Genomic DNA, 27,722 nt, shown 5'->3' on the forward strand with positions numbered 1-27,722 from the left:
CAAGGGGATGAATCTCAAAGACCCATAAATATGGTTTGGTCAGAAGCAACCAATAGCATCTTCCAGGTCATAGTTTGGCAAAGTAGAAATGTAGTCTCTTGACCTCTGGAAGTAGCTCATCTCATAAAGTTTAACATTTTTTTAACCTAACATGTTATAAACGTTATTGGCACTAAAAGGGATTGAAGGGTGAAAACAAAATTAGATTGATTATGCCATGACCCAATAGACACTGTGAAAAAAGTCTTTCCCTCTTCCCAGTCTACTGAAAAGTCAATTTCATGATTATATTCACCGCTTAAAATTTTTGGGTGCAAAACCTAGAAAGTATTTGTCTTCTCTGGCACTCCTTTAAAAATAAACATTGTACTGAATCTAATTGAAGAACACGCTAAAAACATAACTGAAGCCATGTAATGGTGCCATATCCTTAGCACTGGGGAGTCTCCTGCTTTAAATTACCAAAATCAGTTACTTCAGAGTAGAGATGACATCCACAGATGGCCAAGGGGCCACATTTATTCAGTTTTGTATCCACCCTGTGAGCCATGATTTAGTTTCTGAAAAACTTTAAAAGTGATAATAAGTTCATTTCCAGTTTTGTGGGAAATGGTTGTGAGAAAAACTAAAATAAAATGGGATCATTGTCATTTAGCTGAGGATTATGTGCTCTGGAGGTTTCCAGGGCCATTTCCTTCAATTTTATCCAAATTAATACTTTTAAAAACATTTTAAAACAGATTTTGGGCGCTTGAGGCCACATAATTCCCACCTAAAAAGTCATTGCAGGCCTATGGGTTTTCTTTTCTGTTAAATGGCCAAAACTTTGTTTTATGTTATTGTATTGTTTCTTATCATTATTGGTGCTGCAAATAATAGTAAAACTCTTGATGTGATGTTTTGTGACCCACATGTACAGCAGTTCCCTCCAATGCTACTTATTCCACATAGCTAATTAGGTGAAAATGAGTTGTTTGGACATGTAGATAATACAGTGATACAGAGAAGAGAAGTTTAGATATGTTAGGCTGTGAGGAATGTACTGGGATAAACGAGGTCAGTACAAAAGGTACCAGTGCTTGACATAAAAAGGTAGAACGGGTTTGAATCTAATCCCTGGAGGAAAACTGACAGTTGCCTTAAGGATGAAAGTAAGTGTTTCTGATTTTCCAGGTGGGAGTAAGGTGGAAAAGAGTGTGTGAGTATGCCATAAAACATAATAGCCATTCAAAAGAGCCTAAGGATTTTCCTAAGTGAAAATACATATGGCAAAGATATCTGGAGAGGGACGCTATCTATGGGACCTTCAAGCCAAAGGTGGAGATGGAATGCTTGATCTGATCTGAAGTGGAAACATTGCATAATGAACATTATGCAGCCGTGAAGAACTAAAAGAAAACAGAAAATCTGTAGGAATTATCAGGAAGGGTATACTTTAACTGCAAATGCTTAGTGTTAAACAAATAAGAACCCTTTAAAGAAACTGGCCTCTTGCAGAATCTGTGAAGATGACACCAGCCTTCAAAGTAGGTTAATCCAGGGGACGTGCTGACATTCCCTTAGTCAGAATGGTCAGATGGAGAAGAAATTCAGAGAGGCATTCAAGGACAGAATTATAATAATGGATAACTTTAACTACCCTCACTTTGACTGTATGAATGTGTTCTGTTCATAACAAAGAGATAAAATTTCTGGATATGCTAAATGACTGGCCATGGAACCAGCCATAGTGGAGGTGATACTGGACTTAATCAAATGATGTCGCTCATAACCTAGTGCAACATAAATGAGTGTGGTTAAACTTATTGGAAACAGTGACCACACTGTAAGAGAAAAAAATGCCAGGGAACTCCTGCTAAAACGTGGGGCAGGAGAATGAGTGGTTTGGGAGTTTCTTAGTACCGTGATTATAGAAGTTGAATTAGATGAACAAACAGAGGGATAATCTACTTCTTACAGTACACAGTGAAACTCTGAAATCTGGTAGTGCAATTTGCACAGCTTTAAATGTGTGACCTGGGGCATGTCACATTCTCAGCCCCCAAAAAAGGCAAATGCAAATTCCCTCTGAACAGATATTGCCACTCCATGAGAGGGCTACCATGTTGGAAGTGACATGAGGAGGATTAGGTAGTTTCAGTGATGGTGGGATTAGGAATAGTGGCTAATCATGAAAAGAGGCAGTTCATCGGTTGATAGTGACCAATGGAAGGGTGCAGTTGTATTTACATCTTTCCTTGAGTTACAACTGGCCAACCTTTCTCAAAATTTTCACTCTAGAGAAATCTTTGAAATAATTTTCAGCTCTCAGGAAGCCCCTGTATAAAAAAATATTTTTTAAAAAAATCAATGTCAAACTTTCACAAAACCCTATGGTTTCAAGGTAACCGTTCTTGAGAAACCCTAGTAGACCATTGGTTGACTAGTTTGTGAACCGAACTGGAAGTGTCAGCCCCGGATCCAGGAGGACCCCCAAGCTGCGGACCTGCGCCTTCAGGCGGAGTGCGACCCCGTCAAGCACAGGTTGCCACCCAATACCCCAATCAGACATACGACTGACCTGGAGGACCTCTGTCTTGTCGGGATTAAGTCTCAGTTTGTTCACCCTCATCCAGGCCAACACAGCGACCAGACACTGGTCCAGAATCCGAGGGGCTTCCTTGGATTTAGGTGGAAAAGAGTAGTAGAGTTGGGTGTCATCTGCATAGAGGTGGCACCGAACTCCAAAACTCCGGATGACCTCTCCCAGCGGTTTCATGTAGATGTTAAAAAGCATGGGGGACAGAATAGAACCTTGCGGGACCCCACAGGTCAATGGCCAGGGGTCCGAGCAGGTGTCCTCCAGCTTCACCAACTGGGAACGACCCTCCAGAAAGGACTGGAGCCACTGGAGTGCAGTACCCCCAAGGCCCATCCCAGAGAGCCGCCCCAGAAGGATACCATGGTCGATGGTATCGAAAGCCGCTGAGATGTCCAAGAGAACCAGCAGGGTCACACTCCCCCGTCCAGCTCCCTGCGGAGGTCATCCACCAAGGCGACCAAAGCCGTCTCAGTACTGAACCCAGGCCTGAAGCCAGACTGTGATTGGTCCAGAAAATCCGTATCTTCCAAGAATCCCTGGAGCTGAGAGGCAACCACCCGCTCCAAGACCTTGCCCAAGAATGGTAGGTTAGAGATTGGCCTGTAGTTACAAGGATTGGTCGGATCTAATGAGGCCTTCTTCAAAATAGGCCTTACCACGGCTTGTTTTAGGCTGGATGGAAATTTGCCCTGCCCCAAAGAGGTATTAATTATTGCCACAAACCAATCAACTAACCCACCACTGGCCTGTTTTAAAAGCCAAGATGGGCAGGGATCTAGGGCACAGGTAGTTGCCCTCACCGCTCCAAGAATCTTGTCCACATCATCAGGTTGCACAAACTGAAACGAATCCCACAAGCTCGGACAGACAGATGCCTCGGTTACCTCACCTGGCAATGCTTCAAGACTGGCGTCCAAGTCGGAACGAATCTGAGTGACTTTGTCTGCAAAATGGTGAGCGAACTTGCTACACCGAGTTGCTGAGGAGTCAGGTGCCACCCCACCCTGAGAAGGGTGGAGGAGCTCCCCAACAACTCGGAACAACTCAGAAGATCTATTTGTTGCAGACGCGATGCAGGCAGTCGTGAAATCCTTCCTGGCTGCCCGCAACACCGCGGAATAAGCCCTAATAGCGGCTTTAGACCGTGCTCGGTCAGAAACGTCACGAGTTCTCTGCCAGCGCCACTCTAGTCTCCTTCTCTCACGTTTCATCTCCGCCAGCTCCCCGGTGAACCAGGGAGCCGGGGCAACTCCACGCAGCGAGAGGGGACGTTCAGGAGCGATCATGTCAATAGCCCTGGACAACTCGGTATTGTAACGAGCGACCAAGGCATCGACAGGATCGTCAGCCTCCATAGCAGACAGAACCCCAAGAGACGTCAGGAGTCCCTCAGGATCCATAAGTCTCCTGGGGCAGACCATCTTAATGGGCCCACCACCCCTGCGGAGGTTTGAGGACACGGTGAGTCTTAAACTGATCAGATAATGGTCAGACCATGACAATGGAAGAATAGTTTGCTCTTCCACTCTGACCAAACCGTCGCCCACAACAAAGACCAGGTCGAGTGAATGACCAGCTTGATGGGTGGGACCCGATATTACTTGGGACAGCCCCATGGTCGTCATGGCGGCCATGAATTCCTGAGCCGCACCTGTCAAGGTGGCCTCAACGTGGATATTGAAGTCACCCAATACCAAAAGGCGCTGGGAGCCCAACACCACGCTAGAGACCACCTCAGCTAGCTCAGGTAGGGAGACTGCTGTGTCGCGGGGTGGATGGTACACCAGCAGAATCCCCAAACTGTCCCGGGTACCCACCTTCAAGTGGAGACACTCAAACCCAGCAGATTGCGGAACGGCACATCTGACCAGGGCGATGGACTGCCAAAAGACCACTGCAACCCCACCTCCCCGCCCTCCAGGCCTGGCCTGCTGATGCACCCCGAAACCCGGAGGACAAAGCTGGGTAAGATTTACCCCACCCAGCTCATCCAACCAGGTCTCGGTGATGCAAGCCAGATCCGCCTGCTCATCCAGGATTAAGTCCTGGATAATTGCAGATTTCCCACTGACGGATCTGGCATTAAGCAGCAGTACCTTCAACCCGGAGGGGCTGCCATGGAGGCTACCACACCTAACCTTCTCCAGGGTCGCAAGACACCTGTTGCGCTTCTCCCTGGGAAACTGTTGACCGCACCCCCTCCTCCCCCACACGACCTCGATGGAACCCTCCCCCCCCCCCCCCGGACCCCACCCCCCAGAGATCCTGGCTCTACTGAAATGTTATTAAGAGGGCCTAGTCAGCTCCCTGAATTCAAAGGGCTACAAGGATCTCCATCTTGTGTAGTGTCTAGAGAGGTGTCTAGAGTAGCTTCCTTCCCAGGAAGTGCCGAGTCACACCCAGAAGGAAGGGGCCTGGGGCTGCAGTCTACTCACAAGGAGTCCCAAAGGCAGCAACAGACAGGCTGGCTGGAGATGTTTCTGGCCTCTTCTGCAGCAGAACAGCAGGCTCCTCAGCTCTGCCAGGGCCTTGTGGACTCAGGCTTTATAGATGTAGCTTCCTTCCTAGGAAGTGCCGAGTCACACCCAGAAGGAAAGGGCCTGGGGCTGCAGTGTACTCACAAGGAGTCCCAAAGGCAGCAACAGACACGCTGGCTGGAGATGGCTCCTCAGTAGGCTCCTCAGCAGGCTCCTCAGCTACTCACATTTGCATGTTTTTGAACTGCTAGGTTGGCAGGAGCTGGGGCTAACAGCGGGCACTCATTCTGCTCCTTTTGGTCCGCAAGTTCAGCAGCTCAGTGCTTTAACGCACTGTGCCACCAGGGCCCCCGACACACACACACACATATACACAATATAGATAGACAGACAACAGACAGACATTTCTTGGGGCTCCATGAGAAACTTTTGCTTCAAAAAGGGCTCCTCTGCTTAAAAAGTTTGAGAACCCCTGGCCATGAGGCAATGACATTCCTATTCAATCAGGCTTTTAACATAAATAAGAGAGCCTTTATGGGGATATTTTATTCTTTTAAAACTTATGTCTGTGTTTAAAATGTTTATATTGTTTAAGCCATTTCAATTGTTTTAATTTTTATTGTGAATATTTTAATTTTTTTGGAAGCTGCCTTTCACTATGGACGGAAAGCAACATAAAAATGTATTGCAATACAATTAAATACTTGGAGGTGGGATATTAAATACTGTCTTATATGAAAAATTCCCAGTATGTATAACATGAATACAACAGGAAAATTGCTGGACCATTGTGAGCAGTTTTTTTATAACAAGATCCTCCTCCTTTAGTTTGATATAGTCCAGTGCTACCATTTGTTCTGCAGAAATGTGTTTGGTTGCCCTTCTAACACAGAGTTTAGCAGAACTTCACATGTATTCAAAATAGACGTGCAAAACAGTTCTATGAACATTGTCAAAAATAACATATCTTTGCTTTTTAGCAGATAGCAGTGAGTTACATACACACTTGTGGCCAATCATTAGAAGTTGTGCTACATTAAATCACATAATGGATAATAGTAATAATAATAATAATAATAATAATAATAATAATAATAATAATAATACTTTATTTTTATACCCCGCCTCCATCTCCCCGAAGGGACTCAGGGTGGCTTACATAGGGCCAAGCCTGGGTAAAAACAGCAAACCAAAATAAAATAACATCAGGAAATACAGACACAAATATTAAAAATTTAACACTCTAAACATAGTAAAAGTATAAAATGATAATCATAGTAAAACATGGATTTGGCACCCAAGTAGAGGGGGTAAAAACGAGCTGGGCAAAGTGCAACGAGTGAATATTGTAACACGAGGTAGTTGATTAAGTGCTACCATCAATGAGAGAGCAACTTGGGGTGAGGTGGACCCTGTGACTATAACAAACTGATAGAGCAAGATAAAGTGCAACAGATGAGGAAATGGTTGCAGGTACAAGGTATCGTGGGGATGGGGAATTCATTCTCCAAAAGCCTGTTGGAAGAGCCAAGTTTTTAGGCTCTTCCTAAATGCTATCAGTGTGGGGGCTTGCCTAATCTCCCTGGGGAGCGAGTTCCAGAGCCTGGGGGCCACCACGGAGAAGGCCCTCTCTCTCATCCCCACCAACTGCGCATGTAACGGAGGTGGAGGCAAGAGGTGGGCCTCCCTCGATGAACGAAGAGATCATGCAGGTTCATAGGAGGAGATACGGTCACGAAGGTAGGCGGGTCTCAAACTGTTCAGGGCTTTGTAAGTGATCAAGTGAACGGCAGCCAATGGAGCTCCTTAAACTGGGGGATTGACGGCTTCTTGAAGTTGCTCCAGTGAGTAGCCTGGCTGCTGAACGTTGAGCTAGTTGGAGTTTGACAGACTAGACAGTCTTGACAGACTAGAGAGATGGGCCAAAACTAACAAAATGAAGTTCAACAGGGACAAATGCAAGATACTTCACTTCGGCAGAAAAAATGGAAATCAAAGATACAGAATGGGGGACGCCTGGCTTGACAGCAGTGTGTGCGAAAAAGACCTTGGAGTCCTTGTGGACAACAAGTTAAACATGAGCCAACAATGTGATGCGGCTGCTAAAAAAGCCAATGGGATTCTGGCCTGCATCAATAGGGGAATAGCGTCTAGATCCAGGGAAGTTATGCTCCCCCTCTATTCTGCCCTGGTCAGACCACACCTGGAATACTGTGTCCAATTTTGGGCACCACAGTTGAAGGGAGATGTTGACAAGCTGGAAAGCGTCCAGAGGAGGGCGACTAAAATGATTAAGGGTCTGGAGAACAAGCCCTATGAGGAGCGGCTTAAAGAGCTGGGCATGTTTAGCCTGCAGAAGAGAAGGCTGAGAGGAGACATGATAGCCATGTACAAATACGTGAAGGGAAGTCATAGGGAGGAGGGAGCAAGCTTGTTTTCTGCTGCCCTGCAGACTAGGACACGGAACAATGGCTTCAAACTACAGGAAAGGAGATTCCACCTGAACATCAGGAAGAACTTCCTCACTGTGAGAGCTGTTCGACAGTGGAACTCTCTCCCCAGGGCCGTGGTGGAGGCTCCTTCTTTGGAGGCTTTTAAGCAGAGGCTGGATGGCCATCTGTCGGGGGTGCTTTGAATGCGATTTCCTGCTTCTTAGCAGGGGGTTGGACTGGATGGCCCATGTGGTCTCTTCCAACTCTACTATTCTATGATTCTATGATTCTATGTTTCCGGGCCATCTTCCAAGGGCAGTCCCACGTAGAGTGAATTGCAATAATCCAATCTAGAGGTAACTAGGGCATGCACAAGTTTTAATGGTGCGAAGGCCCTCCCAGCCACCGCCAACACCTGGGCATCAAGTGTCAGCATTAAGTCCAGGAGGACCTCTAAACTGTGGACCTGCATCTTCAGGGGGAGTGCGACCCTGTCGAGCACAGGTTGCCACCTGATACCCCGATCGGAACTACGACAGACCTGGAGGACCTGTCTTGTCAGGATTGACCTTCAGCTTGTTCGTCCTCATCCAGACCATCACAGCGGCCAGACACTGATTCAGTATCCAAGGGGCTTCCTTGGATTCTGGTGGAAAAGAGTAGTAGAGTTGGGTAGAGCTGGCTAACAGTAACATGACACTGAGCTCCAAAACTCCGGATGACTTCTCCCAGCGGTTTCATGTAGATGTTAAAGAGCATGGGGGACAGAATGAAACCTTGAGGGAATCCCACAGGTCAATGGCCAGGGGTCCAAGCAGGTGTCCCCCAGCTTCACCAACTGGGAACAGCTCTCTGGAAAGGACTGGAGCCACAGCAGCGCTGTGCCCCCAAGGCCCATCCCTGAGAGCCGACCCATGAGGATACCATGATCGATGGTATCGAAAGCCGCTGAGATGTCCAAGAGAACCAAACAGAGTCACACTCCCCCTGTCCAGTTCCCTGCAGAGGTAATTGACCAAGGCGACCAAAGCCGTCTCAGTACTGTGCCCAGGTTGGGAACCAAACTGCAATGGGTCCAGAAAATGGTGTCATCCAAGAAACCCTGAAGCTGGGAGGCAACCACTAGCTCCAGGATCTTGCCCAGAAAAGGGAGGTTTGAGATTGGTCTGTAATTATTTAGGGTGGTAGAATCAAGGGAGGCCTTCAGTATTGTCCTCACTATGGCCTGTTTAAGGCTGGATGGAAATTTGCCTTGATCCAAGGAGGCATTGATTATCCTCACAAATCACTCTACCAACTCTCCTCCGGCTAATTTAATTAGCCAGGAGGGGCAAGGATCCGAAAAGCAGGTGGTCGCGCTAGTAAAATAAGAACCTATGCTTATAGCTCTTATAAGACTTTACAGTTTCTGTTAGACTGACATGCCTAACACAAGCACTACATGTAGACAGTCCATGTCATGCATGAAGCAGTAACAATGGCTTCAGTGTCTTTCCAGATGTAAAATCTTCTAGAGAAACTAAAGTTGCATGAAAGATTTATAGAAGGTTAATGTAAGTAGTCTTTGGGATCAGAGACAAAAAAAGTGTAACATTATTCATCAGATGACTAATTTGATTCTTCAAAACATGAACTTTTTTTCTTTGTGCTAAAAAGTGACTCATAAAAAATAGTAACAGGGCACTTTTTATTACAGGAACTAAGAGAGATTCATAACAAGCAGCAACTACAGAAGCAAAAAAATATAGAAGCTGACAGGATAAAACAGAAGGAGCAAGAGAGAAAAACAGAACTGGAAAAACAAAAGGATAACCAGAGGTAAGTTTGATTGTAAAGTGTATTTATTCATAACTACGGTCAATACAGCCTGAGCAAAAATTTCGAACATCAGGATCTTGATCATTTGATATTATCCAAATACTTAGGAATTGGTGAAGTTCCAAATTAGTTTTGTTTGTTTCTTCAGGCTAAGCTGACAGATGCCAAACACACAGTGATAAGCATGTTTGTCCGTTTCTGCTCATAGTCAGTTTCTAATTATGATTATCCTCATTATCATGATTAAAAGATCATATACTCCTGTTAGCATTCATCTGGTTATCCTGCTATGGAACTAAGATTTACATGTTACAGGGGAAAGTTGACCTTGTGGAACAGATGAGGCAAAAAAAAAAAACCCTTGTTGCCACCAGTTGTATATTATCCCTTTATCCCTCATAGTTAATCATTTCAGTTTTCACTTGTAGCATGATGCTGGTGATGATGTATACTGGCTCTACAGTTGTGACGATCTGGTATTGAACATGATACTTGTATTTAAGATTTTTTCTGGAAATTGTTAACAGTGCTTTCAGTAACAGTCTGTTTAGCCTTATAAGAACTCTTATGAATTTCTGCATTTTATTTTCAATGACAATATAAAATCTATTGAATGTGCTGTTAAGAATATATTTTGATAGTATGTGTTTTTTATTTTATTTTATTTACTTCATTTCTATGCCACCTTTCTCCCCATAGAAACTCAAAATGGCTAACAATAACATGACACCGCCTAATACATTTTTAAAGGCAAATTAAAAATTAAAAATGAATATTTGAGTCATGTAAGCAAGTTAAAATACAGTTAAGATACAATAAAAATACAATTAAAATTTCATTTAAAAGCTAAATATCCCCCCCCCCCAGAATCCCACACACAACATACCCAGAAGTGCTCCCCTCATAAAAATATGGAACGCTTCACAAATTTGCGTGTCTATTAAGAAAGGTAGTACAATACTGTGCTCATTTTGTTTTTCTTCATGAATAACTAGAAGAACTCAAGAGAGAGAGAGACAGTGGCTCGACAGAATACAACAGGAAGAGGAACACCCCAAACCAAGGAAAATACAAGATGAAGAAACACAAAAATGGGAAGAATTGAACAAAAAGAGAGAGAATGATGAAAGGAACAAACAAGAAGTGCAAGAAAAACTAAATAAACTTTTTCATCAGCATCGAGATTTAACAAAGCCGGCTCTCCAGGCTCCTTGGTCAACCGCAGGTACAGTGTAATAGAGGGCCATTGTATACATATGAGGTTTACAGAGTTGATGTTATTGAATACAGTTGAACATCTCATTTTAAATTTATTCACAGAGGAAAAGCCAAATCTATCCTAAAGGCTACAATGAAACTTTTATTTGTTATTCTCAGGATCCAGAAGAACCTGAATCATTATTTTAAAATATCAAAAAAAATACCCCAAAAGAAAGTGAAAAACACCAAGAGGCAAAAAGTTAATAACACCAAATTGAGGATTTGTCTCTTGTAATTGTGTGCTGTTTGTTTCCTTCATCACAAACAATCAAGTTGTAACATCAACACCTCTTCTGACTGCTTGAAAACTGCTTGCCCTTCCTTTTATGGTTTGCTTAATATGTCTGCCAACACCAAGAGAATTTATATCTCTGAAAAATGTAGAGAAGACTGTTACTAGAACTTAAATACATACTTTAAAAGAAAGTAAGGAGAAGACAGAGGATACCAGCATGCTTGCAAACCACTTTAGATCAGGTGGTCACCCAGTTTGTCAATATAGAAAGTCCTTGTAGTGTATGTGTTTGTATTATTCTAGGCTATATATGCTTTGGTATATAAAATCTTTTAGAAGTGTGGATCATAATTATGTTGACTTTTATTAAATTGCCCACAATTTCACCCCCAAACACAACAATATCCCATGTGGATATCCTAATGAGAAGAAACAAAAATGGAGTAAGAAAATACACCGATACTGTATCAGTAGTAAGAATTCAAGTGTCAAAAACTAATCTTTGCCCCTGATTATGCTTCAAAACAAAAGGAGTTTAACAATAGATTAAAAAGTTCAGGGACAAGGAAATCAGGTGAACTCCCTAAGGCAGGCATGGGCAGACTTTGGCCCTCCAGGTGTTTTGGACTTCAACTTCAAGAAATCCCAGCCAGTTTACCAGCTGTTAGGAATGGTGGGCGTTGAAGACCAAAGTATGGGGCGAAGTTTGACCATTCCTGCCCTAAGGGAAGGCATTTTGGATCCTGACTATATTGCCTAAGAAAGTCGTATTTAAGAAATATACTTGTCAGTCCCACCAGAAGCGGGGGACACAGAAGAGGACATTGGATAGTAATGTCAGAAACTGAGGATCATGAATAAAGTGGAGAAAAGAGCCATAACTCATAAATTGAACATATGCTCTGCAGGATGCCAAATTTAATGGACCTTTGGTCAGATTCATGCAGGGCTTCTCTTACGTTCTCATACATTTATATACATTTCTCCATGCCAGTACATCTTTTATATGTAACACTAATTCAGGGTTAAAATTCCATGCCCAGTTTCCCTTGCCCCAATATTCATCTTCCTGCACAAACTGAAAGGGCTTTTGTTAAATTTATCTAATTCTAGTATCCAGGTTGTGCTCTTCCTAGAGTCAGTGATTATGCAGTGGTTAGAAATTTGGACTAGAATTTGGAAGACAATGCTATTGAGGCATAAAATTCACTGAGTCTTAGTTGGCTTCTCTTTCTGACTTACCTGACAGGATTGTTGTGAGAATAGCAGAGGGAGGGAAGGTGAAGTGTGTGTACTAGTTTGATCTCACTGGAGGAAAGGTGAGAAGGGATGGTGTTTCTGCAATATAGTTGTGTGGAGTAATTTGGCAGAGCCTAAAACTTTCTAACCTCAAGGGTTTAGACTAGATCGGTTTTGCAGCTTTGTGAATTTTCTGCAGTACAACCTAGGGTCATTGGACAGAAAAGAGTTAAAGTTATCAACAATTTGATTTTTGACTTAGATTTATTTCTGAATGTCTTTTTATGTTTCTAGTATTTAGCTATTCTGTTTCTATAAAAGAAAATACTGTAATACTGAATATTCATGAAGAATGTTGTAAGAATAAGATTAGCACATGGGTAAAGTGAATACATTTAATACATTTTTATTTAATTTTGTTTTTGTTAAATGTAGAGAAAGCTCCACTAACATTTTCTGCTCCAGAAGATATAAAAATAGTATATTATCGGGCATTATATCCTTTTGATTCCCGAAGCCATGATGAAATCACAATTCAGCCTGGAGACATCATCATGGTAAGACTGGAATACTGTGTTAGAAATAAAGATAAAAGCTCTGTATAGCTTAAAGGTCAATTACATATTGTAACAACCTGGAGGATTATGTGTTGTGAAGCTGTAACTCACTGGGGTTTGATCATAGTGCATATAATATAAAGAGTTGTGTTGAAGAAGACAATTCATAAGAATGTGCTAGTGAATAGTTTTAGTCCTGAATGTAGTATCTCTCAACACCGTTGCAGTGCTCACCTGGTTTCTACCTATATTTCTTAAAATAAAATTTACAGAAAGTTGCAAAATGGATTACCAGTGTCCAATGCCATGATTATTCCTGAGAATGCCTCTGAGCCAGAGGTGTGTTCTTCTGTAACAGGATGAGCAAAGTGCAGTCTGTGGTCCCTATGCACTTATAATTGAAATCCTGTTTTTTATAATAGGTACAAGATTCTTTGTTGAAAGTTCCCATGGAATTGTTTTATCTGAACAGCCTGATGTTCTTTTTTATTGGGAAGGATTGGGTGTTCTGTTCTATTTTTTGCACCTGCTGTTCTTCCCCTGCTTCTGGTTACCCCAACAATCCTTGTATAGAAAGTAAACTGCTGTTTGGGGCCTCCTAGAAGAACTGTGCTGTTGCTGTTGCCAACAGCAGCAGCAAGCGATAATAGTAATAAATATCAGCTTTTTCAGATGGCGGTTGAGCAAGGTGTGGGCGATGGATGGGCAATTTATTTATTTATTTATTTACAGCATTTATATTCCACCCTTCTCACCCCGAAGGGGACTCAGGGCGGATCACATTATACATATTAGGCAAACATTCAATGCCTTTTAACATAGGACAAAGACAACAACATAGCTCCGAGCGGGCCTTGAACTTATGACCTCCTGGTCAGTGATTCATTACAGTTAATTGCACTGGCTTGCTCTCCCGTCTGCACCACAGCCCTGGGCTAATGGTGTGCATGCTAGCAGAAAGGGCTCTGCATTCCCCTTCTGGTACGCATGCCATGGATTTACCACCAGTAAAGAGCATTCAAGAATATTTTTATAAGTAAACATCCTGGATTGATTAGTTTTTAGGCTTTGTATTTGAGTCTGAGAAATGATTTTACAACTGGCCACTGCTGCTATTGAATTCCCAAACCAAAAACTAAGAACAATCTATTACCTCTCTATCTGGCTTGTTAAGAAAGTCAGGTATCTTAGTTTGGACATAGTGCCAAGCAAATATTGTTATATGTATTTATACTTTGCTTTATCTCACCTGAAGGTGACTCAAAGCAGCTTAACATAAAAACAACAGCATACAATTTAAAATATACAAATATGCAAACATTAAAAGAGGGTTTAATATTTTAATAGTATTAAAAATTCCTAGTTAAAAACCATTAAAACATATTTAAAGTTAAAAACCACAGCACCCCCTGACTATATCTTAAAACACCATCTTTAAAAGCATGTCTGAATAAAAAGGTTTTAACCTGTCGCCGGAAGGACAGCAGGGAAGGGGCCATTCTGGCTTCCTTGGGCAGGGATTTCTAGAGTCGAGGGGCAGCCACCGAGAAGGCCCACTCTCTCGTTCCCACCAACCGAGCTTGAGATGGAGGTGGGACCAAGAGAAGGGCCTAAAGATCTCAGTGCCCAGGCAGGTTCATACAAGGAGATAAGGTCAGCCAAATAGCCTGGACCTGAATCATCTAGGGTTTTAAAAGTCATAACCAGCACTTTGAATTGTCCCCGGAAACAGGCTGACAGCCAGTGGAGCTGCTGCAACAGGGGGGTTGTCCATTCCTTGTAGCCAACCCCAGTGAGCAACCTGACTGTAGTTCTTTGCATCAACTGAAGTTTCCGAGCACTCTTCAGAGGTAGCCCCAAGTAGATTACAGTAATCCAGATGGGATGTACCACTGTAGCCAGATCTGACTTCTCAAAAAATGGATGCAGTTGGCACACAAGTTTTAATTGTGGGTGAAATGTCAGGAGAGAATGCTTCTGGAACATGGCCAGACAGCCCGGAAAACTTACAGTAACCAAGTAAATCAATGTGTAGAACTAGTCATAGAGACTCATTTGCTTTACAGAAGGCCTGGTAGAGATCTGCTAAGAACTTGTAATGAAGACCTTTTGGCAGAAAAGGCTGTAATACTACAACTCCCAGGATTGCATAGGAGCTGAAGTGGTGTCAAACTACATTAATTCGACAGTGTAGATACGCCCAAAGAGATGGGAGCAGAAGGTTTCCTCTTCCCCCCTTCCTTCCCTTCCCCCCTTTTGTTCCTTCCTTTCCTTCTTTCCTCATTTCCCTCCTTCCTTCCTCATTTCCCTCCTTCCTTCGCTCCCTCCCCTCCCTCCCTTCCCTCCTTCCTTTCCTTCTTTCCCCCCTTCCCTCCCTTCCTGCCTTTCCTTCTTTCATAGAATCCTAGAATCCTAGAATTGGAAGAGACCTCCTGGACCATCCAATCCAACCCCCTGCCAAGAAGCAGGAAAACTGCATTCAAAGCACCCCGACAGATGGCCATCCAGCCTCTGCTTCAACACCTCCAAAGAAGGAGCCTCCACCACAGTCCGGGGCAGAGAGTTCCACTGCTGAACAGCTCTCTCTCACAATGAGGAAGTTCTTCCTCTTCAGGTGGAATCTCCTTTCCTGTAGTTTGAAGCCATTGTTCCATTGTGTCTTAGTCTCCAGGGCAGCAGAAAACAAGCTTGCTCCCTCCTCCCTATGGCTTCCTCTCACATATTTGTACAAGGCCCTCATCATGTCTCCTCTCAGCCTTCTCTTCTGCAGGCTAAACATGCCCAGCTCTTTAAACCGCTCCTCATAGGGCTTGTTCTACAGACCCTTGATCCTTTGAGTCACCCTCCTCTGGACACATTAGAGTCAACATCTCCCTTTGTTTGCAGTGCCCAGAATTGGACACAGTCCGATTCTAGGAGTAGATCCAGGGAAGTAATGCTACCCCTCTATTCCGCCTTGGTCAGACCACACCTGGAATACTGTGTCCAATTCTGGGCAGTACAATTGAAGGGAAATTGACAAGCTGGAAAGTATCCAGAGGAGGGTGACTAAAATGATTAAGGGTCTGGAGAACAAGCCCTATGAAGACTGGCTTAGAGCTGGGCATGTTTAGCTTGCAGAAGAGAAGGCTGAGAGGAGACATGATGAGGGCCATGTGTCAAGATGTGAGGGGAAGTCATAGGGAGGAGGGAGCAAGCTTCCTTTCTGCTGCCCTGGAGACTAGGATGCAATGGAACAATGGCTTCAAACTACAGGAAAGGAGATTCCACCTGAACATGAGGAAGAACTTCTTCACTGTGAGAGAGAGCTGTTCAGCAGTGGAACTCTCTGCCCTGGTGCGTGGTGGAGGCTCCTTCTTTGGAGGCTTTTAAGCAGAAGCTGAATGGCCATCTGTCGGGGGTGTTTTGAATGTAATTCTCCTGCTTCTTGGCAGGGGATTGGACTGGTTGGCCATGAGGTCTCTTCCAACTCTATGATTCTGTGATTCTAAGGTGTGGTCTGACAAAAGAAGAAAAGAGGGATAGCATGACTTTCCCTCCTTAACTCTTACCATTCCTTCACTCCTTCCTTTACTTCCTCCCTACCTTTTTTCTTCCCTTCCTTCTCCTTCCTTCCTTTCTCCTCTTTCCTTTCCCTTCCTTCCTCCTTCCCTCCCTCCCTTTCTTTCCTTCCCTCCTTCCTCCCTTTCCTTCCCTCTCTTCCCCCTTCTTTTCCTTCCCCCCTCTCTTCCCCTCCCTCCTTCATTTCCTTCTTTCCCTCCTTCCCTCCCTCCCCTTCTCTTCCTTTCCTTCCTCCCTCCTTCTCTTTCTTTATTTCCTTCTTCCTTCCTCCCTCTTCCTCCTTCCTTCCCTCTCTCCCTTCCCTCCTTCCTTTCCCTCCTCTCTTCCTTCTCCTTCCCTCCCTCCTTTCCTTCCTTCTTTCCTTCCTTCCTTTCTTCTCCCTTTCTTTCCCTCCTTCCTTCCTTTCGTTTCTTCCTTCTCCCTTTCTTTCCTTCCCTCCCTCTCTTCCCTCCTTCCTTCTCCTTCCTTTCCTTCTTTCCTCTCCTCTTTCCTTCCTCCCTTCCTTCACAGCTACTCTCTTATTTCTGTGGCTCCTTCTCCCTTCTTGTTTAACTCCCTCCTTCCTTCACTCTCTCCTCCCTCCGCTTCTCCCCAATTATTATTGTTACATATTGTTTAGTAATTATTTATTTATTTATTTATTTATTTACATCATTTATATTCCGCCCTTCTCACCCCGAAGGGGACTCAGGGCGGATCACATTACACATATTAGGCAAACATTCAATGCCTTTTTAACACAGGACAAAGACAAACAAACATAGCTCTGAGCGGGCCTTGAACTTATGACCTCCTGGTCAGTGACTCATTGCCCTCCCGTCTGCGCCACAGCCCCGGGCTGTGTATAATTAATTAGTATACTGTAATTAAGTTCAGTTTGTAACAATGAAAGTAGATCCTGCATATCAGATGTTTACATTATGATTCATAACAGTAGCAAAATTAGTTATGAAATAGCAATGAAAATAATTTTATGGTTGGGGTTCACCACAACATGAGGAACTGTATTAAATGGTCATGGCATTAGTAAGGTCTAAGTCATTAATAAAGATGTTGGGCAGAACCAGGCCCAGTACAGAGAAAGAGACAGCAAAACAAGCATGCAGGAAGGAAGGAAAGAAAGAACGAAGCAGAGACAATTTTTATTTTTGACATTTACCAGTAGCAGCTGCATTTCCCACCCTCGGCTTATACTCGAGTCAATAAGCTTTCCCAGTTTTTGTGGTAAAATTAGGTGCCTTGGCTTATATTCGGGTCGGCTTATACTTGAGTATATACGGTATTTGCCCTCATCCAATCCATTACTGAAGATAGGTACTGCTTTAGGGTCAGGACAGCCTCCTTGGTATTAGGTGGAAAGGGATAGTCGAGTTGGATGTCATCTGCATATATGTGGCACCATACTCCAAAACTCCAGAAGACCTCTCCCAGCGGTTTCATGTATATGTTAAATAGCATGGCGGACAAAATGAAATCCTGAGGAACCCTACAGGTCTACTGCCAGAGGTTTATACAGGAGTCCCCCCAGCACCACTTTCTGGGTATGGCCCTCCAGGAAGGACCGGGGCCACTGTGAGATAGGGCCTCCCAGTCCCATACCAGCAAGACGACCCAGAACCAACAGGGACACACTCCCCCTGTCTAGTTCTCTTCGTAGGTCATCCACCAAGGCGACCAAAGCTGTTTCTGTTGCATAGCCAGGCCTGAAACCAGATTGAAATGGATCTAGATAATCCGATAATCCAGAAATCCCTGGAGTTGGGCGGCCACCATAGTAAGAGTTATACCAATATGATTCCTTCTGTCTAATAGGACAGAATGGCAAGAATTCTGAGCTATCATTATGTTTGAACTAAGCCAGTGTTTTCCCTACTTTGAGGAGGATCAGGCCCGGCCCAACATGGCACGCTGGCCATGCCCCCGCGTTGGGCGCCACCTTCCCAGGGGCGCTATTGAGCCCCTGGGAGGCGGGGCCACACCTGGCGGAGGCGGGGCCGTGTGACACGGAGGCGTGGCCAGGGCGCACCCGCGGGAGGCGGGACTGGCCACGCCTCCCACGGCGCACGCCCATTGCAGCGGAAGTCCTTTCAGGCTGCGGCCTGGAAGAACTCCTGCCGCAGCTTGGCTGCGCCAGGGCGCGCCCCGCGGGAGGCGGGGCCACGTCTGTCCCCGCCTCCCGTGCTGCGCACCCTGGCCCCACCTCCCATGCCGCCCGCGCTGCAGGAGGCGTGGCCGCCCGGCGTGGGAGGCGGGGTTAGGAGGCGGGGCCAGTCCTGGCCCCGGCTCCTGCGGCGCAGGGGAGGGGGCGCAAAAAAATATTTGCATACCCCTTTAAATTTCCTCGGGCCGGTCCTGAGGAGGATGGAGCATGTTTAAGCCATTTTCTTTAAATTGGTAGCTCTGAAATTGTTACAACAGGTTTCTCAAAGTGTCTGTTTTAACTGATGTTAAAATTTTATCAGAGCTTTTTGCCATAATCAGTACACTATGTTTAAGTTTTATGAAAGTAACTGTAACATTATTGAATAGCTAGTACATGAAATAAGAGCATTGCTTCATAACTTCTAAAATACCGAGAATATGATTTTTAAACGTTCTATGTTAACTAGTGATTTGTTTCTACAGGTGGATGAAAGTCAGACTGGAGAACCTGGATGGCTTGGAGGTGAACTGAAGGGGAAAACTGGGTGGTTTCCTGCAAACTATGCAGAGAAAATTTCTGAAAGCGAAATCACCAACTCTGTAAAACCAATAACTGATGTAACAGTTCCACCTAAAGTTTCCTTGCGAGAAACCCCTACTACACCATTGGCACCACCACTTCCTACAGATTCAAGTACCACAGCCAACAACTGGGCAGACTTTAGTTCAACGTAAGGTTTCACTGGGCTTCAATTTTCCTTTCTTTCCTATTTATAACTGTAAAGAAGAATAATCCAAATAGTTCAAATAGTTTTAACTTATCTATGCTTGTTCTTAGTAATTTGGGGTATTTCTATTGCCTGTCCAAATTTGATCATCCTAGCAAATCAACACTCAGAAGTTATTGTGTTCAAACACCAGTCTAAAGCAAGAATTTAGAAATATTCTGTGATTAGAAATATCAGAAAAAAACTAAAAGGTCAAAATATTTAGAAACAAAAAAACATAATTTCATATAAAGTTGTGGTCATGGTTGTTTTCAGAGATTCTAACTAGATTGAAAACAAAAACAAACATTTATTTACTTAGCAATGTGCAGCAAACATCCATATCTCCTTCTGTTTGTTTGACAGAAAAAGTTGGTATAACTAGATCTCAATAGAATCTGAGGCATGATCCAGTATTTTAATTTTAGGGAGTAAATGAAGGAAAGAATTTGTCATTGTAACAATCATTGCTGTACCTGTCTTCTTTCAGATGGCCGACAAATGCTACTGATAAACAAGAGACTGATAACTGGGATGCTTGGGCAGCTCAACCTTCACTTACTGTCCCAAGTACAGGACAGCTGAGGCAAAGGTCTGCCTTCACCCCAGCTACTGTTACTGGCTCATCCCCTTCTCCGGTTTTGGGTCAGGTGAGCTGCTGTTCTTAGCAGAAGTACTATGGCACCACTGTAAGCTTTTCATTTTTCTCTACAAAGTTAAGTATTTTGTAATACTGTGAAAGAATTGTGAGAAATTATCTATCTATCTATCTATATGTAATCTGCATTTTCCCCATGGAATAAACAACAAAACCACTGAACCAAATCATGCCAAATTTGGCCACAAGACATTGTCATCCAATCTATGTCTTTCAATTAAAGAAACCTAGAAACAAAGTCAATTTTTTTTTAAAAAACACCGAAAACACAAAGGGGGGGGAGGCGAAGTATGAGGTAGAGCTGTTCTCTCCCTGACTGCCAGTCAGAAGGGTAGGCCCTTCTGACACAAAAAACACATTTTTTTGCACAAAAAATTGTGTTTTTGATTATTATTATTATTATTGTTGTTATTATTATTATTGTGTTGCTGCAAACCATGAAAATGAACACAATCTGGCTTTAAAAAATGAACGCTATCTGACTTATTAAAAAAACTCTAAAATCAGAACATTAAATAAAGAACAACACTCTGAAAATGGGAATTCCAGACAGGAAACAATCAGGGCCAGCTAACACCTCAACAAAAGATTCTCCCAAGGAGGAAACAGCCAGGCTTTGAAACTGAAAGGCCATTACGTGCTAATCATTCTGGCTAATTGCAGCATTCATACTTGCCTCCAACAGACAAAAAAGGAACAACAAGAAATATTGTATATCCACAAGCTTTAAGAAATAACATATACTAACTACCACTCAAAACTTTATTTTCCATACCACCAGACTTCGCCACAGCAACGCGTGGCTGGGCACAGCTAAATATAAGAAAAGAGCCACAAAGACAGTTTGCCTCATTTTATAAGCATGGGGGTATTAACAGTTTAGGAAGTCTGATACTTAGGATTGAAAAACACACCACAAACAATTATTATGTGGGCTTGTTGTATAGTTTGAGACCAGTAATTAGATGTTGTGTGTCAAATTAAGATGTCCATTCCTTTTTATGTATCCAATTAGGGTGAAAAAGTGGAAGGACTTCAAGCACAGGCCTTATATCCTTGGCGAGCCAAGAAGGACAACCATCTTAATTTTAACAAGAATGATATTATCACTGTGTTAGAACAGCAAGACATGTGGTGGTTTGGAGAGGTTCAAGGACAAAAGGGCTGGTTTCCTAAATCTTATGTGAAGCTCATATCAGGTCCTATACGGAAATCAACAAGGTACCTTTATTATTTTTGTTAAACACTGCTGAGAACTTTTCTGTAATAATAATATTTGGACAGTTAGCATTAGCGTGTATTTGTGTGTAATGCTATTACCATGTAGTATAGTATGGAAGTAATATAAAGACTGCTAATCAAAGCCAAAATAAAATGTATAATTAACTTTGTTACTTGTGTGGTTGCATTCTGTATTCTAAACTGACATGCTTATAGAAGAAGTCATTTTGAAAACACATTTTCATTTATTTCTTTAAGTATGGATTCTGGATCATCTGAAAGTCTTGCTAATCTAAAGAGAACATCACCAGTTACAAAACCTACAGTTTCAGGAGAAGGTAAGATGTATTGGCGAACCTGCAGAACAGAAAATTTAATATTAAGGTATAGAGTAATATTGTGGATTTGAAAACAGTCCTTTTGAATAAATACTGCTGTCAAACTGCTTTATGCAAAACTACTGTTGGACTGAATGATCTAGATTCAAACATGGGCTCGGGCTGTGGCGCAGGCTGGAGAGCAGCTGCAATGAATCACTGCGATGAATCACTCTGACCAGGAGGTCATGAGTTCGAGGCCCGCTCGGAGCCTATGTTTGTTTGTCTTTGTTTTATGTTAAAAGGCATTGAATGTTTGCCTATATGTGTAATGTGATCCACCCTGAGTCCCCTTCGGGGTGAGAAGGGCAAAATATAAATGCTGTAAATAAATAAATAATAAATAAACATGGTACAATAAGCCTTGGTTTGTGATTATGAGAAGGAGCTAACATGAGCAAGCTTTGCTTCCCTTTTCTTCTGTTGCATATAGAAGATGACGTCATTTGGGGGGGGGTTGTGTGTGCATTTAAACAATATGAAGTTCTATCTTAGATCAATGCTTGATGAACAGTGGTTTGTTCTGACTGCTTAATCAAGTAAGATAGGCATCATATGGCTTTTATTGTATTGTGGGACATAAAGAGGCTATTTTAGTAGGCAGGTGGGGCACTGCAATGTCTGTGTTTATTTAAACTATTAAATTTCACTTCAGTTAAGAACTTAGACTATATTTTTCCATTTCATTTGGAAAATTTTACACTCTTCTAAATATTAATTCTGAGGACCAAAATGACCACCTGTAGAGGTCCTTGGAATTCCAGAAGGTCACATCCGTTTTTCGCTGTGTCTCTCTCCCTTGTATCTATTGTTCTTCTTCAAATGTCTCAGAAATGTAATGGCTCTTTAGCCACATATACTTCTGACTCTATGTTCTTTCCCCCCAAACTGGAAATAATCAGCTGGTTCCTTTCACTTTTTGGAAATACTGTACCGCATAGACCTAAAAGTGGTAGTGGTGTGGAATAGGGTGAAATAACTGCTCATATTACCAAAGGATTTATTGGTCACTTAGGGATAATTGTTTCCAGGTTGGGCATTGGGTGGGGCCAGACCCCAGCAGAGAAGACTCTGAGGACATTCTCACATAGCCCAGGGGAGAGAGTTTGTCCCACCCCTGATTCACACTCTCATGTGTTATAATAAGAATATGAAGGTTCTGAAAATGCACTTTTGCCATTCCCTCCTAGAGAAGTAAGCACCATATGTGCATGTCTCTTTGTGTATATACAGCAAACACAAGATAGTCTATGCATAGAGAATATAATATCCAAATAGCATATACCTCACAAATATTCTGGGACATTGTGTAGTAGTAGAGCCATGTCTCTTTGTGCCCATGGAGCTGCCCACTCCATGAAAGTGAATGAAAAAATAAGCTGGTGAGCTTCATGTTCCCAAAAGTAATTTCCTGATGGGTAAAAAATAATAATACTGAAATAGAGTAACTTGTTTAAATAATGTTTTATGAATTTAATTAACTATCCTTTAGCTGATTAAAATTTTTAAGCATTTAGCTGTTGTAAATTGGGTGTATACATCATAAGAAGTGAAAGAATAAAGGTTGAATAAATGAAACTACATGGGGTTTTTTTCTGCTATTTTTTAATAAATGAAAATTAATGAATGAAGCAAAATCCAACTTTTGTTCTTTCATTTCTAGTCTGTGTAAACAATAAATATTAAATCAAAATGTCTGTAACTTTCAGTATCACCAATTGAAATTTACTTTTAACTGGTAAAATGATTGGTAGTCAGTGTTCAGGGTGATATACCACTTAAAGCAAAGATAGGTAGCAGATGGGGCTTGAATGGTACTTTGGTTCTTCACAGGGATCTGAAGTGCTTCATCCCCCCTCAGATTTTGGGGGAGGACCAGAAAGGATTCCCCAAAATGGCTAGTTACATGCTGCTTATCATATTACTATGTTCATTGGCATTGTATTACCTTTTAACAATTGCTAGCTCTCCAAGTTGGGCTGGAGAATCCTAAAAATAGGAGGACTTCCAAAATAACCCAAACGTTTTGGAAGTACTATACTATTAACATTTATTTTTATATATGAACTCATTTTTATCCCACCTTTCTTCCAGTATAGGGAATCAAGGAGGCTAATATTCAATATATATGCTGATTAAAAATAATGTGATTACATTAAACTATAACATTTTAAGTATAAGCAATGTATGCTATTAAAACTATTATAAATATAAAAATGTATTGAAATTTTATACCCACCTTAAAATCCCAGTTACACTGCCTTTAAAAGCCCAACCCACACCAATTTATAAATGGCTTATGACAGATATAGGTTTTGACCTGCTGATAAAAGTTGAGCAGGGATGGGGCCATCCTGGTCTCTCCTGGGAGGGATTTCCAGAGTCTGGGAGCAGCCACTGAGAAGGCCCTCTCCCTTGTTCCCATCAGACGAGCTTAAGTGGGCGGTGGGACAAAAAGAAATGCACTTTCCATTGTTGCTAATGATTAATACACATTTTCTAATTTCCATCTTCTAGAATATATTGCCATGTACACATATGAAAGCTCAGAACAAGGGGACTTAACATTTCAGCAAGGCGATTTAATTCTTGTAACCAAGAAGGATGGAGACTGGTGGACAGGAGTGTTGGGAGATAAATCAGGAGTATTTCCATCCAACTATGTCAGACTTAAAGATTCTGAGGTAAAGTGTACATGCATTCATGTTCCTAAAACACAACCATGAATAAGTTGAAAGTGGGCTTCAGGAGTAATTACAATTGTGGCAATAGTGCCACGGTTGTGAATACAGAGCATTTCTGAAGAAGGCGAGGTTATGGACCTGTAACTCTGAAGTATTATGGTAGACAGTTTCAAATTAGTTGAGTGAATAGGGAGGAACAAAAATGTGAACTAAACAATTCCAGTAGGTTGTCGACAGTCAAATTAGGATAATTGCTCTTGCTGATATTACGCTTATCAGTGTAAGTCAAGAAAATATACATTTAACATGCAGCTTGTATGGAAGTTTTATTCTGCTGAGTTAAAATACCAGTTATTTTGAAATTCTGTTATAGTTTACATCAGTGGTATTGTTCACAAATTCTAATCAGGGATAGTAGTACTCTTTTCCAAAACGTCATTCTATAATAATCACCACAGTGAATAATTTTAGGTCATTGCTGTGGCAATCACAAAGTACCCATGTAGAATAGCTTGTTTTAAGTTGAATCATATGCTCCATGAACTTTGAAATCCAACATTAACTCAAATAGAAATGAAATATGTACAATCTAATTTTAGCGAAAACGGTTAAAAAAATGAAAGGCTTCGGTTTCAGTGATACTATAAGATTGCTCTTGTATGTTTGACTTTCAGAATCCTTAAATGCATGTATGTTAAATGTGTCTTGCCACATTTACAAAGTTCCTACATGCAAGGAACATCTGTGTGAGGATTAGCATGTGTCACACATATAGATTGGGATGTGTAGCAATCCTCTGTCTGTAAAAATGCTTTGTGTATACGTCTGTCACTTCTGCATGTAAGTAACACATTGGTTCCCACAGATGTGCCTTATATGTTGGTGGTTCCTATTGCTGAAGGTCAGGATAGAAACAGAATAAATGGTGCAAAATAGCAAAAACTACAGAATGAAATAGCACAAATTTGTCTTAGATTTGCATAATGGGTATATGTGCTTGCTAGAAAATTTGGATTGCCTGGATGCACAATATCAAGGTTTTTAAAGGACAAAATGAACAGCTTTGACTATAACCATGAAGTTGTAGTGTTGTTTTAAAAGCTTCTCAGGTACAAAATGTTGCATAGGAAAATATATCTAGAAATAAAGAGACTAAATTGGACCACAGGCTTACTTTGTGCCTTATGAGATTTTTGCTTCTTTTGCTTGGAACAGCAGGCCATCTTGCTATATACAGCTTCCTTTTGAAACACCTCTTAAGTTTTCGAAGAAACTTACCATATGGTATGTGGGAACTGCTATTTGAGATTTGTTAGTAGTTGAAGAGCTCTATAGACTCTGGCCGTGTTATATAAAAATTGCTCTGCAGAAATGACAGGTTATGTTTATCTGCATTATTATTTAAAGGTTCCTGGAACTGCTGGAAAAACAGGAAGCCTAGGAAAGAAGCCTGGTGAGTTGTATTCTGAGACATGAAAATTAACATTTAAAATTTACCTCTTAGTTGTCATTTTACAACTGTTTTAAAAGGTATGTCTGCTGGTGTCAGAGGATAATCCCATTTCAATACTTCTCTGTATTATACAAATGTTGAGAAGTTAGGATATTGGTTACTGTATTTTCTGATTAATTTTTGTTCTGACTTTTTAACAAGATGACTCAACAAATCACTTTTTCTTGTCCCTTGCTATTTTCTATCAATTCCCACCAGCAGCTGCAACACTTTTCACACACTTAAGTGGGTTTCTTCTAAGTTATGAGGTATATTGGATCAAAAAGGTACCCTTTTTTCTCTTCCCTTTCCATATATTCTTAACATTTCTTTGAGTTCCTCAATGAAATGGCACTTTTGAGTATAACACTGTACCTCTTCATAATGTTAAAACTCAGAGGAGAAAGAAACTGAAGAAGAACAGGCTTTGATGCTATGTTTATTACATATTTTGTTAATAAGCTTATTTGACTTTTCTGATCTACACGCAAAGGGACTTTACATATCTGCAAAATGATCTAGGACAGTGGTTCTCAACCTTCCTAGTGCCGTGACTTCTTAATATAGTTCGTCATTTTGTAGTGACCCCCAACCATAATATTATTTTTGTTGCTACTTCATAACTGTAATTTTGCTACTGTTATGAATCATAGTGTAATTATCTGATATGCAGGATGTATTTTCATTCACTGGACCAAATTTGGCACAGATACCTGACACACCCAAATTTGAATACTTTTGGTAGGAAGATTCACCATCTGTTTCCAAAAAGGAAGAAAAGGACAGTCAGAGAGATCTTCAGCCTTCTCTGCCAAAAGGGTTCCTAAGACAATCAGAAATATGAGTTTTCTGATGTTTTTGGCGACCTCTCTGATACCCCCTCATGACCCCCGCACAGGGGTCCCGATCCTCAGGTTGAGAAATACTGATCTAAGAGAATTCATTATTTATCACTTTTTGTTCAGAAGTCTGCAAGGCTTCTATGATTCACTTTTCGACCCATTATTCCTTGGTGTAGTGTTTAAACAAGCTGTACTGAAAACAGTGGCCACATTCATCCATAATGATCCAAAGAACCATGGAAGCCCTGTGTTTTAGTACAACTAGCATGCTTGTTGTACCAGGTATATCACAGATCTTTTTTCCTTGGTTGATTAATCCAGCAAGAGCAAATGCTCTGGTTTGTGTTTTTCCAATGAGTGGAAAGATCAACCTAGTTTTGTTTTCTGGAATTTTGAGGAGGGTGAGAAGAAGTCAGAACATCAGCTGCTCCTGAGTTTGTACAATATGAGCAAACGGAGCTTGTTTATCCATTTCCTCTTTAGCCTGAAAAATGATTCATGCAGCATACACTAGCATGCTTCTTGTTCTTTATAAGCCAATTAACTAGAGGAACCCTAACTTACTATTTTTTCTTAATTACAGTTAGTATCTATTTGTAATTGATGTATAAAATGGACACTGTCTTGGCATAATAATTAAAGGCACAATTCATTTGTTTTAAATTTAAGTGATGCTGCTACTTTTCAGATTCTAGATTGATGAAAATATTTTTTTTCACTTGACAGAGATTGCTCAAGTCATTGCCTCATACTCAGCAACAGGTCCAGAGCAGCTTACACTTGCCCCTGGTCAGCTGATACTTATAAGAAAGAAGAATCCTGGTGGATGGTGGGAAGGAGAGCTACAAGTTAGTCCTTGGTTTTGCCTCTAATCTTCTGCTTACATATAAAGCAAATGAGGATTATATTAATTATAGAAATAGAATTATATATATCATATTTTTAAAAAGATTCACCAACACAAAGTGAATGTTTTTATGCCTATTCCTAGATCATTCCCTCCCAAACCAATCACATTTTACATAACTAACTGCATTTTGATTAATAATTCACAATCTATCTATATATATAAAAGAGTGGTGGAATTGCGGCACCGGGCAAAACAGCAAAACTACAGGCTCCCCAACCTCGAAATTTGACAACACAACCCATCATCCACGCCTCTAGGTTGATACAACAAAAAATCCCATCAAAAACCTCCACGGGGCCTTAAAAACTCAGCTGTCAGCCTGGTGGTCAGAGGCGGGGCCGGGGAGTAAAAATTGGCAGGCTGCGGCGGGGCCCAAGCAGGCATGGCACAACCCCCTCCCCCCCGTGAAGAGCCACCGTGGCCTCCTCCATGCGCCACAGGCCGGAGGGAGGCCCCCCCCCCCACGACC

At 42.0% G+C, this 27,722-nt stretch overlaps 1 protein-coding gene across 4 annotated transcripts in view; it reads left to right on the forward strand.

Moving 5' to 3' along the window:
* The window catches only part of itsn1 (intersectin 1), a 106,434-nt gene that overhangs the window by 48,878 nt on the left and 29,834 nt on the right, over window positions 1-27,722 (forward strand). For 3 of the 4 annotated variants that reach the window (XM_008107550.3, XM_008107551.3, XM_008107552.3), the window contains exons 17-26: window positions 9,187-9,308; window positions 10,304-10,533; window positions 12,478-12,599; window positions 18,786-19,033; window positions 19,560-19,719; window positions 20,743-20,948; window positions 21,207-21,286; window positions 23,843-24,009; window positions 25,417-25,462; window positions 27,070-27,191. In XM_008107550.3, coding sequence (XP_008105757.1) covers window positions 9,187-9,308; window positions 10,304-10,533; window positions 12,478-12,599; window positions 18,786-19,033; window positions 19,560-19,719; window positions 20,743-20,948; window positions 21,207-21,286; window positions 23,843-24,009; window positions 25,417-25,462; window positions 27,070-27,191 — 1,503 coding nt within the window. Of the gene's footprint in view, window positions 1-9,186; window positions 9,309-10,303; window positions 10,534-12,477; window positions 12,600-18,785; window positions 19,034-19,559; window positions 19,720-20,742; window positions 20,949-21,206; window positions 21,287-23,842; window positions 24,010-24,683; window positions 25,368-25,416; window positions 25,463-27,069; window positions 27,192-27,722 lie in introns of those variants that run through there. The other variant, XM_062975071.1, reaches the window with a different exon arrangement.

Source organism: Anolis carolinensis, chromosome 3 (assembly GCF_035594765.1).
Source record: "Anolis carolinensis isolate JA03-04 chromosome 3, rAnoCar3.1.pri, whole genome shotgun sequence".
Classification (NCBI taxonomy): Eukaryota; Metazoa; Chordata; class Lepidosauria; order Squamata; family Dactyloidae; genus Anolis; species Anolis carolinensis.